General features: G+C 39.0%; 1 protein-coding gene across 12 annotated transcripts in view; it reads left to right on the top strand.

Annotated features, from left to right (window-relative positions):
* Positions 1 to 18,745, top strand: part of TRIQK (triple QxxK/R motif containing) — a 61,103-nt gene that overhangs the window by 13,353 nt on the left and 29,005 nt on the right. For 6 of the 12 annotated variants that reach the window (XM_085053189.1, XM_085053190.1, XM_085053187.1 and 3 more), the window contains 2 exons: positions 4,978 to 5,083; positions 5,576 to 5,656. In XM_085053189.1, coding sequence (XP_084909315.1) covers positions 5,035 to 5,083; positions 5,576 to 5,656 — 130 coding nt within the window. In that variant the 5' untranslated portion in view covers positions 4,978 to 5,034. The remainder of the gene's footprint in view (positions 1 to 4,977; positions 5,084 to 5,575; positions 5,657 to 18,745) is intronic. The other 6 variants (XM_085053199.1, XM_085053197.1, XM_085053196.1 and 3 more) reach the window with 1 other exon arrangement.

The raw sequence follows: 18,745 nt of genomic DNA, 5'->3' as shown, positions 1-18,745 counted from the left end.
AATGGAAGGAACCTTTTAACATTTTTAATAGCCTATTTTTACTTAAGAAAGCAATTTTACATAAATACAAAGTCCTTTAAAAAATCTTATTCAGGTTTTGCAACCCTTGAAATTTGCACTGTTTTCATAGCTGTGAGTATATTTAATGATAATCTTTTCAGCTCTTTAGATGTTTAAAAACATTTTATATTTAGCAGAAGTATGTAGATTTCACTAAAGGAGAAAATGAAAATACGTGGGCGTAAGTAATCCCACCAATTTTTAGGCATTTTGAGGAGGTTTAGGAGTTTCTTAACAAGAAAGTAAGATTGCCAGGGGTGATTTGGATTCCTTACCATTAGATTTGTTTCTTCACCCATGGCAGAGGGAGTGGAGATCGCCTTCTGTGTAGCCTGTGTGTCTCATGTATGTTCCTGAAATTTAGTTCCTGAAACATTTATTGCCTTAGGATTTTGAAACATTCATGAGAATATGCTGGAAATTCCTGTGAACTACTACCTGTTTATTACTTACGTTAAATAAATACAGAGCTAATTTCATGAGTTTTGTGGGTACTGTGTGGCTAACCAACAACAGAGCAGCTCCTTGTCCTAGAGTGCAGAGGGCAGTTTCTGGAAGTCACAAGGTGTGTTTTGTTCCTAGTGCTTACATGAAGCTATGAAACAGCCTGAAATATGTCTGAGTAAAAGTTGGACTTCCAGTATGGTTTGAATCTTGGGATGTGTTACAGTGTTTGTTGTCCTTGTGTAGAAAGTTGGAATTATTTTAATATCTGTTCTGACTGGAGTTGTGGATCTTGTGCTTTTGATTAATTTTCCTAAACTTAATTAAATTTAAATCACCTCTGCTGCTTTCAAGATTAAATTAAGAAATATTGCATTCCTTTTATTAAAAGAAAAATAAATAAACCCCCAAGTAAAGCAGAGATAGAGTCTGCAAGAAGCACCATAGGCAGCGTACTCTTTCCTTTCAAATAATAGTCTCATCCTTTGAGAGAGGTTTTCCAGAGGAATGGAAAACTACTGTAAGACTTACCAAAAGAACATTGATGTATTTTGTTCTCAGTTTTTTTTGTTTGTAAAAGTTTTTAAGTATCAGTAGTAGTAATGGTTTTTGAATTCTTTCTCTTGGCTACAGTATGGTTGAATAATTCATCTACATTATTTTGGCAATTTTGGCTGCAGGCTTCTTCCACTGCTATGTAGACAGACCTTAGTTACTGTACTTCAACAGTACAACAAAAAAGGCCAATTAAAATAACCAGCAGCAATGATTTCCAAAATACCTACATGCAGATGGCTTCCCGCTTTAAGTGTAGTTCTTTGGAATAACTTGATGTTTGCAGAGGATCTGATGTGCTCCTTGAATTTTACCTGAGGTGGATAAAGGCTATTTTTGCTCTCTTGTAATTGTAAATATTTTAACATCCATTAGTTATTAAATAGTCAGCTATGGAGTTAACTGGGAGAAGACCAGTTCCTTCAATGATATCAGCAAGTTTTCATGGAATCTTTGAATCATATTAAAAACTACATGGTTTATGAGTTCAGATGATCAACCTGCATTACATCCAGCAAAGCAAACAAAAAAGGAGTTATTTTTAAGGTAGATATCTATTTGCTATTAAAGATGTGGAACTCCTGCATATATATACAGATGCTGAAGACTTGGTCGAGTAGCTTTATATTCCATAGTGGTTCTTTTCTATCCTGAAGTTTTACTTGCTTTTCTCTCAGCTGACTTAACTGTGCTTTCAGCTATAAAAGCAGTAGTTTCATGATTTTTTTTAATGTGCCCCCTGTTAATATTTAGGCAATCGACTCTTGGAAGAGTGCAGATATACTATCAAATATCACTGCTAAGAAAGTTTATACACATGCATATATGCATGTCTTTTGAGTGTTCACTGGTTTACATTTTAAGACATTTCACTCATTAATCATTTGTATTGCACTTATAATGTACAAAATGCAATATCTGTATACATATAGTATTCTTATTTTATTAGTATTGCTAAAGTCATTTATAGTAAGTTTCTATTTCATTAAATTAATTGCTTCATTTGTTTTAATTGGTGTAGAAAATGCTATGTATACATCAAGAACAGAGAATTGGGATTTATAGTATAGCCAGACCTTGAACAGACATTCAGGACTGGTTTTAATCTCACAAAATGCTATTGATTGTTAGAGGTGATAATAGGCAATTTATTATGTGTTTTAATTGTTATCAGCCACTGCTTAGGAGTAAAAGAAGAGAAGAATAAAATCGTGTGCTTTTCCTGAGTGTGTAATTTTCAAAGGTGAATTACTAGAGGGGAAGCCAAAAGGGGTGAAAAAACAGTGAAGTATACCACAAAAACAAAGATGTCTTTTAATCTTGTAGTATCTCTGAAGTAAAAATAGACAAAAAATCATTAACTGGGGCCTCACTTTGTTTTCTTAAAATTGTCTTTTATAAAAGCTTGAAAGTTGAGGTTGGCCGCCATTGCTTTCATGTTACCCAAAATTACTTCTGAAGTATTTTCAGTAGCCAATAAAAGGAGCAGTGACGAGCTTCTTCACATGGTTTTTTAGGTGGTTATGTGGTCAGTAAAACTCCAGGGACTTGAAGGTTGCTTGGGATTCATGCAGCACAGTGTGCTGCCTGTCCCTTTGGTTTGGGAGAGAAATATAGGAGAAGCCAGATCCTCCATTTGCTGATGTCAAAATGGTCAAAGACCTGAGTGCAATTTTTTTACAGTAGAGATAACCAATTATTGTATGATAACCACTGCTGTTTTAGATGGGGAGAATTAGTTTTGTGACTCACTAATCTTTCAGGCTTTTTCATTATTGAGAAATGGTCAGAAAGTTGCATTGAAAATCACTCCTACAGCAAGGTTCATAAATAATAAATATTACATCTTATTAATCCATATTTTAGTTTAAGTCTGGCTCATGGCAAGTTGCTTCCTTGGGGAGTGTGAGATTCTTTACAAGAGAAGGTGATGAGCCATAGTCCCCAAGGAATTAAATTGTGAAAACAATCTCAGTTTCGTACATGCTAATATAGATCTGTTATTCCCTTTCCACATCTATCACAAAGCATTCTAAATTGTGGCTGATCTTCTATGCAAATATCTGTCTTATTAGACACTGGGCTCTGTGTGCCAATGTCTCCATGGGTTTCTCAGGCATTTGCTATCTAACCATCAAAGCAGTGGAAAGGAATGATGATTATTGCATCCCTTTGAAGAACAAAGAGCAGTCAAGGTCCTAGATGCGAGAGTCGGTGACACTGAGCCATGTGGGCAAATGTGAGTATCTGTGACTCATATTAGGTCAGGAAATAATTTTTGCCTGTGCTTTCTTCTTGTGTTTTATTGGCATTACTAAAACTGGAAACATCTTTCACAGCTGATGTTTTGTTATAAACCATTAGTAGACTATGGAAATTGCAAAATGCAAGTCAAAACAGTCTCTTTAACAGTGGCATAGAAAAGCCAAGCGCTAGTTTTGCCGTGTGAAAATGTATCTGTTACCTCCTCAATTAGCTGAAAGTTCAAACGGTACTTTTATTTTTCCACTCTAATTATTATGATGTGAATGTTATGTGAGAAATATAACCCAGTCTCGAGAATTTCTGTGAAGCAGAATAGACGGGAAAAGAAATGCAACCAAGTGGATTACAGTGTTTTACATAAAACAGGGAGTATTCTCTGAATTCACCCAAGTCATGTATGGAAACATTAGAACACTTTAATTGAATTTTCAGTTCAGATTAAAAATTAGTGGCACTCTTCTATACCTTGCTATTGTTCCTGAGTACATTCAAAAAATGTTGCTGACTTTGGAGCATCCAAGCTCACTTGATGCTGTGTGTCCCACACATGAAATAAGGGAGCTTGGATTTGTCACTTGATATTAAATGTCAATAATTCCTGTAAAATAGATACATATAGAATAATAAACTTTGTGGTTTAAAAATGCACAAATAACTGGTGGGGGTCATTCCTGCAGCTGTATTTTATATCGTGTTCGAAGCTATGGAGAAAATAATGGGGAATGCTTTAAGTTTGGGATGCTGGCAGTAGCCAGTTCAGCAGTGCTGTGGCATGTTTTTGGGTCGTGATTTGGCATCTCAGTGCCTTCCAAGGGCTGCACTTCCCAGAAAGCGTGCCTTGGCAGCAACCAGGGAAGCTCTTCTTGCTGTAGCACAGCTGGTTATGCCTAACAGAAAAGTACAGCTCTTGCAGATACTCCACAGCCATATGTGCACAATCTGCACATGGTTTGTGGCTACCCAGGATGATTCAGCCAAGGTTTGCCCTTGGCACAGTGCTTGCCAGGGCCAGTTGGGAAAAGGCAGGGGTTGGCTGCTGAGTTTCTTCTGTGCTTGAAAAGTAGATCTGACACTTCTGGAAAACGTCACTCCTCTATTGAATGTGGGTGTTGATGTTGGGACTCTTGGGTCATAGAGGCAGTCAGATGGTGAGGCTTATCATCACTGTAGTGAGTAATGTCTTCAGCCCAGCCAAAGTGGTTCAATCCCAGTGTTTTGAACAATAAGAATGACTGTAAGAGCCAGTTATTTCTTAACTAGGGAAAAAGAGGTGAAATGAGCATGTTTGTAGAATCTGCCACTTGAGTGGCAGCCCTGTGAGGGGATGAAATGAAACCATAAGGTTTTTCATGTTAAAAGATGCATCAGGAATTTGCTTGAGCACTATTCAGATGATGCTTGTTCAGTTACATGAATGGATTGGAAGCACCAATATAACAGAAAGAACATCTTTGTATGGCTGGCAGTGCAGCTTGCTGTGCAATCCTAGTGTCACTTGCTTGTACTGTGTGACGTGAGAAGCCCATTTAAGAGTCAGGATGGTTGTTAAATGCATTTAAGGTGATTTAAACTGTCAATACCATGGCTGAGAGGTGTAAAATGCACACAGCCCCAGCTCTCAGTTTTTGTTCTCCACTTCCTTTTCATTGACAGGTATCTAGAGCCCATGGCAGGAAGAAGGTAGGAGAGCATGGGGTTGCTGTGTTTTAGATGTCTGCTCCTCTGTTTTCTCAAGGTGGCTGGAGTGCTGTGTCTGCAGGTGGGTTCCCAAGCAATTACACCTGTGGATGCACACATGCCTAGTCCTGCCTCCAGCTCCTGTGTGTGGTGTAAATGTATTTGCCAATAATGGATGCAGCTCACAATACTACATTCATTCCCTGGTTTACTAAAGAAATAAATTATATTGGAATGTAATTCAGTGGTACCAAATGCTGAATTACAGTGCAATCAGTTTAAATCCTTTATTTTTTCTTATTTTTATTCAAACTAACAGGCATTCTCTAATGTTAATAACCCATGCAATGGAGAAAAAGGTATGTTTAGAATGTATCTAATAGTCTTCAGAATAGTGATGATTAACTCCAGTGTCTCATTGTACTCTGGGAAGGCTTATGTCTTTGTGTATAATCATGCAAATGTTGCTTGTTACCATTTTTCTGATGTTATTAGGAATTGATTTCGTTAGTAATTTATTTAAGAATAATGTTGTTGTTTTGGGTTTTTGTTTTTTTTTTTCTGATACTGACAGTGACTTTTGGATTGAAAACAATGGGTAGAAAAGATGCCTCTACATCGAGGACTCCTGTTGACCAGTACAGAAAACAAATAGGTAAGAGTTTGAAAGAAAAGTTTGTGTGCTTAAAAAAAAAAGTCAAACTTTTTTTTTTTTTCCAGCAAGGCTAGTGTAGTGTAGTGTAACAAAATGTAGCATTCCTCTTCAAAAACTTCATTTTGTATTTGCTGTTGACTAATTCATCCAGTTTTATGAAGACAGTATTTTGAATTACTTTAGATAAAGTATATTCTCTGTGTTTGGAAACATTAGTGAAATACTGCAGTGCACTGGCTTCACACTACACAATGGTTCTGAACTGTTAGAACTTTCCTGATTTTCCTGTTTGTCTCTAATTTCATATATGGGCATTTCTAACAAAATACTTTTCCTTATTCATAACAAGTTTTGATAATGAATGTTACAGACCTTTACATTGTATAACTGTGTTTATTCTCACACCAATGGATGTTTTAAATGTGTTAATGTCTTTTCTTAGGCCTTTTCTGTCCTGGCCTACTACATATGTAGGTAACATGCATACAGAGTATGTACATGCACACATGTACATTCATATAGATACTTGCATAGCAAACACTGATCCCTCTTTCTTTGCTTAAATGCAAAGGTGACTTATTTTTAAAATGCATAGATGAGGATTCTGTCTCTGTATGTTGAATAATATTATAAAACAGTCACAGTATTTCAAAAGTTTATATATGAAGTACCTTAATCTGTATTCAGTTATTTAAGTAAATGACTTTGTTTTACAGTTGCTAAGCACCCACATCTGTTTAAATATGCAGAAAACAACAAGTGTCTGGGAAAAAAAGTTGTTTACAGCGTGCATTCTCATGGTGAAAGAGCTAGGGTTACGTGAACAGTCTTATCATGCCTTAATTTTTTTAGTGCTGCCTTATTATTTTAATATAACTGTTTTAGTGGTCTTTTCAACTTCTCATCAAGTTATAAGTAAGGGATTATTTTGTTTCTTATTAGTTTTAGATAGCTATGGAGTTGTCTGTGTTTCCTAGTCTTGGACAGTTTGTGTGGCTGATTTCCTTGGCTCCTTCTATGAGAAACATGGCTGAAAGCTTTTGAGTGCCTCTATAAATGAGAAACAGATACAATAGAAAAACGTTTAAAAAGGTGAACTCTGCTTTTGCGCTATTTAGGTTTTGTGTAGAAAACCTTGCAAGGAAACTATTGCTCAGTAGAAGATGACCTCACAAATATTTCACCCAAATGTGTTTGGTGAGAAATGGGAGCCCTGCAGCTTGTTTTCGGGGCAACTCATCCTACGTAACTGGGTACGTGGATAGAGGATGATTGTATCAGCTTTTTGGCATTTTATCCACTTGTTTTTCATTATGGTCACTTGCTTTTCAGCCTCTACCTTTAGGATTACTTTTTTTTTGGTTTTTTCGTGAACACTTTCAGGTGACCATGGTTGGACTTGTTTTTTGAAATCCTCTGCAGGGTGAAAGAGTAGTGATCAGCAAGATCCCTGGAGAGATCAGGGCAGATGTAAAGCTTTATTTAAGTAGGAGGCTCAGATAGCTACCTCCCACGCTTTCACAGCTTGGCCTGTTTCTTGCACATGGCTACCCCGTGGTGCAGTGGTTGAACTTCTCAAACCTGTGAGATGCCAGGACTGATCAGCTGCGCTTTGAGCAGGGGAGAGGACAATGATATAGCAAGGAGCTAGGAGTATTTGTACTGGGGCCCAGCACTCAGAGAGACCCTGTTATGTTGCTGACTCACCAGTTTTGGCTTGGTGTGTTGTCTGAACAATTTGGCACTTTCCCTGTTAAACAGTACAGTGGCAGCATCCACTGAGTACTGCACAATACAGAGAGGGGTCATAATAAACGCCTTTTATTTAGACACAACACATTGGTCTTAACTTGGCCAAAGCAGGTGTTAAAAATTATTGTAGGGAAGAGCACTGGCAGGCAAATAGATTATATAACCTAGAAGGTGTTTCTGTGTTTGTGATGTTCCTTAGAGGACAGAGAGCAAGAACTAAAATAGACTGTGCTCTGCCTTTTGCTCTGATGATGGTTCTTTCAGCTCCCACTCTGGTCATTCATTGATACAGCTATAGCGTTTGCCAATGCAAATTAGTTCTCTGAACTTAATGAATGTGAGAGGCAGAGTTTGAAAGTTTATGTATATGGTTTTATACTTAAGTGTTGCAGGTGTGTTTGAGTTTTACGTGTAAGCATTTTGGGCTATCTTTTGGCCTGGTAGCTGACCTTGGTCGAGTGAGCCCTCTAGTCTCATTATGCCTTTAGGTGTATTATAGGACAAATAGGTATATTATTGACAAATATTGTCCAATATTGCTCTAATTAATATGAATTGGGATGGTTGACACAGACCAGTGGTGGTCATCTCATCCATCTGCCCTGCTCAAGCGCGGCCACCAAGAGCGGGTTGCCCAGAACAATGTTGAGATGGCTTTTAAGTATCTCCGAGGGTAGAAACTCCACAACCTGTCCTCCTGTGTTTGCCTATCCTCAAAGTTTTTTTAAAAAGGTGTTTTCCTTATGTGTTTCGAAGTGTGCCCATTGCTTCTAGTCCTTTGACAGAGCACCACTAAGAAGAGCCTGACTCTCTCCTCTTTTCATCCTCTCTTCAAGTATTTATGTACACTGATGAAGTCCTCCTTGAGCCTACTCTTCTCCTAGGTAAACACTCCCAGATCTCCTAGTCTTTCCTCATAGGAGAGATGCTCTAGATTATTCATTTTAACTCCTCTTGATTCTTCTTGGCCTGATTTCGTTCAGATACTTATTAGTAATTATACAGAAAGATTTTTTTTTTGTTTTAGTGCAGTCATCTAATAAAACCTAGATTTGATGACTTAGCTAGTTTTACAGGGATGTTTTAGTGTGAAGCTGTTCAACAGCTGATCCCTCAGAATACAGAATGCCCTAATGCTCCAGGGTCATCTGTTTTGGAGATGGATATTTGATCAACCTTTTCGGGGTAGACTATATCTAGAAACAGTAAACAAAGTGAGGCTGCGCAGGGCCTGTCTTTAAAAAAATTAATTTATCAAATGCATTGAAAGTTCAAAATATGTGCTTGGAGTGATTGCCGTCCTTCTTTTCCAGGCATTTGGTATCTATGGATTATTGAAAACATTATGATAGATGCTGGCTGAACAGCTATTTCTTGCTGACTAACGGTGTGATGTTATTTTTTAGTGCACAACTTCATGTTTTCTAGCCTTGCTGGAAAGAAGGTAACCAGATTGAAACATTTTTCATACCTTTTTTTTTGATGGAAAATGGCAGCCTTCAAGGAACAACATGTCACAAAGTCATATCAACTTCAACATGATTTTCAGTTAGATGTTTAGTGGAGTAATTTGAAATAAAAGCAGATTTTTAATTTCATTTTGTTCCAAGCTTTCTGTTTTGTTCTGAGTTTCCATACGGCATGCCACATGTTTGCCCTGTGCCATGGTTCAAGTTCATGTTGATTACTTCAGTTCAGCCGTTTGCCTTTTTTCTCTTCTCCACAAGAACAGGATCACTCATGTCTTGTTTGCCTCTGTGCCGCTAGCGGTTGCTGTTTGCTTCAGTAGCATTTTCAGAGGATTCCCCCAGCAGAGAGATTGATACTGCTCTTCTCTGTCAGCTGGCTTTCAGCCATCTCTCCTGCCACCAGCCAAAATTTGTCTGTAATGCCACTTAAGCTGGTGCTCCAGTATCTGACAGTGGCACTGCCTTCTCGGTGGGGAACAGAGGCAGTCTTTTAGTTACCAGACCAAACTGGCACTGGCTTCGTGAAGCCTATCCTCCTGTGGGCAGGGGACAACCACAGCAACCTTTTCAAACTGGCTTGGCTGTGCCTGGAGGAGGGAGGATGGCACCAAGGGAATCTCTCCCTTTTCAAATCTCCATGAGCAGCCAAGGCTGTGGAAGAGACACGAGAAAAAGTACTTTTAACACTTCTTATTCATCTCTTTCTCATGCACCCAAACATATACCTGTAGTGCAGCAGCAAACAGGGCAGCTCTTCTGCAGAGTGTTTTTTTCTCCCTGCTGCTGTTTGTGCTGCTGTGCTTAATTTGCTGGAATCTGAGGAAAGGTGTGAGGCAGTATGCATCCTTCTGCATTTATGCAGCTTTGCTCCACAAATGCTGTGAAAATAGCAGCAGGTTTTGTACCATATTTGCTTTGTTTACTGTTATGTGTGCTTTAAGTTCCCAGAACAATTCCACATGTATATTTTCCATCCTTCTTCATCTGGTGTGTCGCTTGCTCGGCATGGAAGCCGCAGGATTTGTGGGTAGTGTTCATGACTTGTGTGATTGTGGGATCCTAAGCAGGCATACTGAGAGGATTATAGCATAACTAAAACCTGGTCTACAAATCAGGAATAGACATACTTTTGGCTCCCGTTACTATTGTGTTGCTGTAGCATAATTTTTCATGAGGAGAAGTTGTTTGCCAATCATTCCACCTTCAATTTGTAGACTCAGAGGTCTGCCTATTGTCTGCTTTATATCTCCTGACTTGCCAGCTTGATCTTCTAGGGGCTAGAGCTTAGAGGGGTTCTCTGGAGTAAGTAAGACTCCTCACATCCCCTGGGAAGTAGTAAAAGTTATGAATGAAAATATGTTCTCTTTTTGTTTTGGAAAGCCCAAGATTGTAGAGTGAGTGTGGTGATTTGGTGATGGAGGTTGAGTTTGTTGGCACTGCACAATGGGGCAGGGAAGGGGACTGGGTCCTCAGTCCTGCTGTGGCAGCACAGGAGTGTGGAGAGCACTGCACACCTGAGCTAGCAGATAAAACTTCGTGGGTAGAGTTGGGCCTTTTTAAAATTCCTTGGTGTGTAGACTGGTGACTTGTCAAGAACAAAGGCACATCATCCTAGGGCTGAGGTTATTGTCTCACTGTAGCCCTGAGATGGAGAAGAGCTTGAGGACTAGTGGCAGCAAGAACATCTCTGGGATTCCCACCTCCAGCTACCAGCTAGTGCATGGACTTGTTGCCTTCCTGTCTCCAGAGAGAAGCCCTCCTTGTGGCAGACTGCCATCTCCACCTCCCCTACTGCTAAGAGTTGTCTTTACTTTCTTCCACCTCACCTTTTCTATGTTTTCTGTTACTGTTTACCTTCTCTGTGTTTTTCGAGTGCCTCCACCTTCCTTGTCCTGAGTAGTGCCATTGCATACTCAAAACAAACTGGCCACTATAAGCCTTCGTTTTCAGCTTAAAAAGAGAGAAAATGTTACATTTCAGTACTTTTCTTTTAAATACATTGCATACTTTGAAGTGATATTCGGTTGTTTTGGGTCAGGAAATGCTTGTTATCAGCATGACAAATTTACATATAATTTCTGAAATAACAGCAACAGGACCAACAACAAAAAATGTTTGGACTGAAATTGTGCTGAAAATTTCAAGATCTCACCATTTGTCACAGAAGAGCAATTCCTCTATCTTTTGTCTATTAAGAAAAGGCACGGAACCAGAAGGCAACATCTTACATCATTGAGATTCCTGTCCTCTGCCATAAGCAAAGATCTAGCAGGACAGATATCAATGGAATAAAGATCCTCCAGTCTATTTTTTTAACTAGTCATATTTTTTCCCCTGTTTTAATGTCAGTCATCTATTTACTGTGGGAAAGGAAGGGAGTGGAAAAGTACAGAAACAAATACTAACTACTCTGAGACAAAAGGATAGAGTCTTCTCCTACTGTTTATTTATAACAAAAAAGAAAAACCAAGAAACAGGCAGTTCCAGTGTACCCTTTTTTCTTTGCATATGGAGCCTTACGTTTGCTCTCTTGGATTTTTCTAATAAAAATTTTCTATTAAGCACGTAATAAAGGGAATAAGAAAAAAAACCCCACCTTTTGCTATTATGTGTGACTGTTGGCAAGTTTTGGAATCTGAGTCTCATGCTTCACAGCGTAGGCCACTGATACCATGTGTAGTCTCTTTTCTTTGGGTGGAGGTTTTATGAAGAATGAATTTTGGTGTCACAAAAAAAGTCAGCTACGTCCTTTGGTCAGTAAGTGCTGTTTTGATTTTAATTTTGTGCCAGTGGAATCACTTCTTGGTAACTAAAGCAGGAGCAGCTGAGGAAAACGCTGCTGTGAAGTAAAGCGTAGTCTGGCTATACTAATTTAATCCACATTTTCTGACGATTGGGATGTTTTTAAATATGTTCTGTGAAGACTGATGATGGATTTTAAACACATGCAGTTTGTGATCATGTATTTTTTTACATCCAAAGCAGCAGAGCTATATTTTATTGCCTTGGCTTAGAGCATAAAAGGTGATGGTGGATCTGGATATGTACTTAGGTTTGTGTGGATATTACTTAGTTTTCATTTGTTGAGCAGACATTGACTCAGAGTGAGAAAAAATGAGAGGGTTGGCTGCAGACCCAGAGGGCTGCGGGAGTGTGTACACACACCTTGAAGAGAAGCTAAGGAGAAAAGTTGTATATCTAAACCCTTGGCTCCCATCCCCTCTCCACAGCAAAAGTTTCTTTGAGCTTGTTTGATTATACTACTTTTACTATACATTCATAGTACACTTGTTTAGTACTGATATACAGATGGAGGCTCGTAGTCTATTCTTATTTTAATCTGATCAACAATATCACCATTTCACTCTGTGGAATCGCTACAAATTCGTTATAGGTGTAAATGAGAGTGAAATTTGACATGTTTCCAGTTGCTGAACTGCCTTTCAGTATGGTGTTATTTCAAGCACTTGCAATTCCTGAAAGGTATCCTGTGTGTACAGGGCTGTTGCAGTGTTACATATTTGTGTTTACACTTACTCTCAGCTTCTGATCAAGTCTTCAATGAATTCATTTCTGCATTCAAAATCAACTGAGAAAAAACCCTTACAGTCCTTTACAAAATACGTAAAATTTTCACTATAGACACATATAAGTATGTATATATTACATTCAGAGGCAGAGCAGTTTAACATTTTTAGAAATTCTTTCACCAGGCTTTGGAAATCTTAGCTTATGTGTGAAAGCTGGACTTCAAAGTACTCATCTCAATGTGAGTATGTAAATTTAACTTTAGACATCCATTTTTAAAACATCTTAAGACATAATTCTTCTATGTGTACAGTGTTCATATGTACACACTCTCTGTGTGGTGTATGTGCTTTTATTTGTAGGTAATAATGCATCAATATAAATGCAAGGAGAGTTGGGCAGTGAACTACAAATCTGATTTCCTCTCATTTCATCATAACAGGAAAGTGGAGCAGGCATAAGAATGAAATGCCCAGTGCAGCTGCCATCTCTCAAGATGTGCTTGATAGATATTTAAGGTGAACATAATTGATAGTTGTAACTGCATTTCTTTAGCTACAATGCTATGAGAGATAAAGCTGGATTTTTGGGTGCAGTGAAGATTTGTCCAGCCATTGTCCTGCCATGGAAAGTGGCAGTTTGTTAAACTTCTGCTGCTCCTCCCCTGTCTGGGCTAGCAGGAATGAAGGCAGCAAGGAGTCTGGTGGGGTTTCTCGCTCTGGGAAAAGCGGCAAACGCAGAAATCCCACGAAAGGAGGCTGCCGCGGCGAAACCTCCACGCGAGTCCTGACCGGGCGCCGCCGGACACCGCGGGCACGGGAGCGGATTGGCTCCGCGAAGGAGAAAAACAGGAGACAAGGCGATTAAGAAGATGTAGTCGCTGTGTTCTCGAAATCCAGGGTTTATTGAGGAGCAGCGGGGCGGCGCGGGGTGCATGGAGTCCGGATGGGTCACAGCGCTCTGCATTCGGAGCGTGCAAAGCGCAGCACGGAAGCGAACACGGGGTTAACAGGGGGATGCAGGATGGGAGGAGTTTGCAAGGGAGAGCCAACCGGGACGCGAGGGATGCAGGATTGACAGGGAAGCCAGGGAATGGGGGTACAAGGGGGGAGGGTACAGAACTTTGAAAACCAATAGAAACTTCGGGTAGAAGGAACAGAGTAGAACATTCTAGCCCTTAACTCAAAATGGGATAGGGGAAGGGTGATATGTAGTGCCAATCATCTCTGACTGTAGTGGCTGCTTCCACTAAAATCTGCAGGCACGTTGCTACAGTCTGGCAAGCATTGCAGGGGCAGTGGTCTAAGAAGAAAGACTTAAGAGTCACCTTGGATCAGTTCAAGAGGTTTAACTGAAGGGATTTTTGTATTTCATGCTTCAGGTTGTGACCACGTGCGTTATGTAGTTCATCGGGTATTGCACCCATTTATGGTCTTAAAAGAATGTGTTAGATGTTCATGTTCAGGGTAAGCATGACCATAGAATAGTTATCTGCCTTTTGTAGTGAATTGAATGTAATGAATTACATTGGTGATTGCTGTCATGCAGTCCATTAATGGCATGTTGTCATGGTTTTCTGTAACTGGATTGTATTAAAAATATTCTTCTTTTCAGTGGAAGCTTTTGCTTCTATTATGCCTTATTTTGGAAGAAAGCTAGAAACTTGTTACATTTTTGTTTTCAAGGTCTTGAACTATTTATGGGATTGTCTGCTCATCTTTACATATTGCTTACAGGCTTTAAGGGTTGGATAAGAAAAGAACTTGCAGGGCAGAAGGAGAATGATCTTAGGAAGCTCAAACTGTTAGAATGAAAGTAAGAAAAGGCAGTTGCTTGGTTTTAATCAGTTGCAGAAATATCAAACATCACGTGACTAGCTTTTGCTTTTACTTGATGAGAAAGACTGATTAAAATAAGCACTATTGAAAGTGTTCACACATTCAAAGTTATGTTGGAATTTTTTTATTCGTGTAGCAGTTGAATCAGTACAGAAAAGCACCATGAAGTGAACAAGGAGCTCTACAGTAAGTGGAATGTGAGAAAACAAATAATTTGCCCTGATTGAGCACTCTGGTTTCAGTTAGTAAATTTACAGATAATATAAGGCAAGTCACTAATCTGTTCCTTAATTTCTGAAATACTTTACTTGAAATCTGGTCCTTGTCATTATCTCAGTTACATAGATACCCTGTTTACTGTGGGACCAATAGAGGAAATTTTGCTCAGCTAAGCTATTGATATTGTCCTAGAATAACTCACAGTAAACAATAACATTTTCAAGAATTTTGACTGCCTGTTGAACAGGAAAGGTGGAAAAGTCTGGCTATTCCTTCATTTATTTTCTGTGAATGTCTTATTATCAGCATGTTTGGGTTGGTACTGTAAGATTTGTAGCAAAACTGATATCCTCAGTTGCAATATTTGATTTTTCATTAACAAAGTAACAGTAATTTTATAATGCATGGGGGGTTTTTTGTTAGAAATAATTTTTCTGTGATATTTTAAGTAAATACCTGTGGGCAATTCATAAGCATTGGTGTTTGGATGATCTAGGGTGTGATAGGTAAGAGGATGTGATACAGATTGTCAGTAAATCACTTGCTCAGGTTCAGCCTAGGTGATAGTCATGGGAAGATGGTAACTGCCTGGCAGATGTTGGGTGGCATTTATGATGCGATGTTTGTGCATTCAGTTCCTAGTGGAGAAGTGTTGAAAAACATCATTATTTGTTGGCAGTCACAACAGAGAGGAGCTGGATAATGAACTAGCATATGGAGTGAAACAGTGTCACAGCATTAGACATGGTCCTTTCAGCTCAAGGTTACAGCATACTGATGAGAGCGTGGCCCAGATTTACTGAAGCTGTTTTGAGTAAGTCTGAGTTCACAGTGTCTGTTAAACCCTTCAGCTTGGGGCCTTTAGAGCACAGTGCTTTTGTTGACCTGTCTCTTACCAGCACTAATTAACATGGCCATGGTGCTGTGTACTATGCCAATGCATCTCCTGCTTGCACCGTACCAGTTCACATCACAGGCAGAATGAGTCTGCAGCTGTCAGTTTAGACCTGGCCTCAGGGATCTGTGGTCACTGTGACCTGAAGAACAGGGAGAAGTTTTAAGTTAAAGTAGAATGTAAGTGGAACCTTTTGCAGGCATTGAGTGGAGATGTGTAAGAATAGTCTCTCCAGGCTTCTGTTCTAACAGGTAAAGGATGAGAATTTGGGCTGGTGATTCATGTCTGCACTTGTAGGTTAAGCAAGGGTTGTACTGATTTTTGGCACAGAGGTCAGCTGGCATCAAATAACCCTGATCATACTGTTAAACTCTTTTATCCCTAAAGAGTGTCTGCTTGCACACTGCTTATGAAAAATTGCTCCAGGCAATTTTCAGTTCCCTCTTGAGCCATCTGTAGGAATTACTTGGGAGAGAGCTGCAGTGGGCACAGACTGTATCAGACACTGTTGTAACAGTTGGAGTGAGCATACCATTGAATTGCAGTTCTGATTCGTGTTGCCTAATATATTGATGCACCTGCAACCAGATATCCAGAGGGTACAGTTCAACATTACAAAGTGACCTTTAACAACACCGACATATCTCTCCTGTTTCCTGCCACCATGTCACAGTGTGTATTGTACCATCCTCTGGGATGGCACAGCTGCTTGTGGGCCATTTTGATCCAGCTTGAAGTAAAAGATGTGCTAAGCAGTTTGTGAGTTGAATAAACTCCCTGATCTGCTTCATCATCTGGCTGCATGCGCAAACTGAACTAATAGTCATCAAAGCCAGGACAGCACACTGCAGGCACTGAAATATGTGGCAAAACTCAGGCCAGCAAGTGCCAAAAGCCACTGTTGCTGTTGAACACTTTGCAAAGCCAATCCACACGTTGTCTGAGTTTAGGAAGAGTCTTTATTCCATATAACATGCAGATTGATCAGATGCAGAAGTGTAAGAAGGATTCGTGCCCTATGTAGGTTTTCCTCAGCTTCTCAGGATCAGTTTTGATTTCAATCCAGTGGCCTCTGTAGCTCAGATCAGGCCTGCAGGCTGAGGTACTTTATGAATTATAACTACAGTAGTTTAAATCCATGTATTTTTAGAGGTATTTTACACTGTCTGCAGTGAGCAATGATATTGCCTTTCATATGTGTGGAAGGCACAACAAAACCTTAATGCAGTTCTTTTTTTGTCACAGCCTTTTCCATAATATTCAGGTATAGTACAGTGGTGTTTTGCCTACTGCACAGTGGAAAGAAGTGGAATGAAATGACTAGTGGGGTTGTCTCTGAAGAAATACTTGTTCAGAAAAGGTAGGCTGCAGCCCGCTCTGTCTTTTCTGGAATAGATGAGGACTGTGCAAACTAGAATGCACAGAGAGAAACATTGAATAAATTGGAAATCAAATAGAACTGAAGGTACAATCCTTAACATACTTCATAGTGTGAAGTGTCTCAGAAAATCCACCTGTTAAGTACAATACCAGATGGAAACGATTGGTAGAGTTACAAGAAAGTCAGACTCATGTCTGTAACACAGGAGGCTCTGTGTGTCTTGATGGGCAGCTTGGAAAACCACAGACCTCACAGCATATATATTCTATGAAAGAGCTTCTATCCAAATTGTTTAATGGAAGAAGGAAATAAAACTCATCGTGTTTGTTTAGAGCAAATTATCAAATTCTAACGAGTAATCATCGTGGAAAGGACAAAGAGGGAAGTGCTTCCATGTATTCCTCGGAGAGGGAGAATAAAATGTTTTGGCTCTTACAAAAGCAGAAAATTGTACCTCACAGAGGATTATCTTCCTTATCTTATTTCTGCCACTGATGAAAAAAGAGAAATTAAAAACATAGTTTAGTGATAAGTTTTCACTTTATTCAGCTACCTTTCAGGTAATTTTTAGTCTGAAAAGAAACACTTCCTACAAGCGACCATGAGTAGGAGGGTTGGATTTTCTTCCAGTGGAAATTTGGGATAGGTATCACACTCCTGAATTTAGCAGGTATTTCAGATGCTCATCCTTGTAACTGGGAACAAAATCCAATCCATAAGTGTGAAGATAAAATGAATAACATTTAGATGCTGGAAAAGTTAATTATGTTTCTTCACCATTTGTTGTCTCCATGGTCAAAGTGGTATCAAAGAACTGTGCATGTTGATGACCAGCTAGTTCACAACCAGTGCTGTCAATTCATCAGCTAGAAATCTTAGTGGAAAGATTCCCTTGTTTCTAGTGATTACTCATGGTCATGAAAAAAGTGTACTTTATCCCTGTATGTATTTTAAGTAATGATAAAAATATTAAAGCCATTAAATAGGGCACTGGGGACAATGAGTTTGAAAGCACTGTTTTGCTCATCCATGTTTAAGAAGGATGAATTGAACGTGAAAGAAACGCTGAAAGAACTACTAGGGAAGACCAAGAAAAGCCTTGTTTAGCACAGCTGAACATGAATTAAGATAAATATGGCTCCCTGTGGAACTTCCCAAGCAAACACATGGGAAAGACACAGTCCATATATATCCTGTATAAATTGTCCATAAAGAAACATAACAGGAAATAGTAGGCAGTTTCTTACCAATAGGAGATTGAGCTTCTTGGGTAATGTCCTACTGGTAGGCTAAAAAAAAAAAAACCCTAAAAAACCAAACTGAAAGCTCTAACTTGTTTTCCAACTGATCGTCTTCTATAATCAGTTTTAAAGAAAACAGAATGATACATATGCCTTCTCTAGCAAAGCACTGGATTTCAGTAGTTCACAAAGTCCTTCCTAGTCATATGTTCCATATGGACAAAGTTTCACTGTGAAGTGGAGCAGCTTTCTGAGATATTTATAGCTAGAAAATGCATTTGGAAGGATTACCATAACTTTTTGACTGAAGTTTTACTTGTGGAAAAATTAATACTGAGTATTTTTACCAAAATCAAGATTTCAGGAGAACTGACAACATAATCTTGAATTTCACAGGCTTTTTCCTTTTTCTTTTTTGGAGAGAACATGAAATTCATGCTGAAAGGAGAGAGATAAAGGAAAAGGAGCACATTTTGATCATAACATTGAACTTTGTTTTTCAGTGCCTGCGCCCTCAACGCTGTGTGGAGATGCTATCACAATATTTCCACAGCATTATTTTTTTCTCATTGTTTTAAGGAATTTTTAATAAATTGTTGAGTGTATATTTGGTGTTGCTGCACTTTTTGTTCTTTGTATTATAGAAGTGCAGCGCTTAACAGTCTAATAGTAAGAATAGTGTGCAATTTATCAGAGGATCCCCAGTTGTACATCTTTGACAGGACTTTCTTATGTTACCCATTGACTCTAGCTGTTACAGCATGTC

The sequence above is a fragment of the Lichenostomus cassidix genome, chromosome 2 (genome assembly GCF_008360975.1).
Source record: "Lichenostomus cassidix isolate B80296 chromosome 2, HeHo_3.0, whole genome shotgun sequence".
Classification (NCBI taxonomy): Eukaryota; Metazoa; Chordata; class Aves; order Passeriformes; family Meliphagidae; genus Lichenostomus; species Lichenostomus cassidix.
Note: the sequence above shows the minus strand (reverse complement) of the source record. Positions and strands in the feature narration are given on the sequence as shown.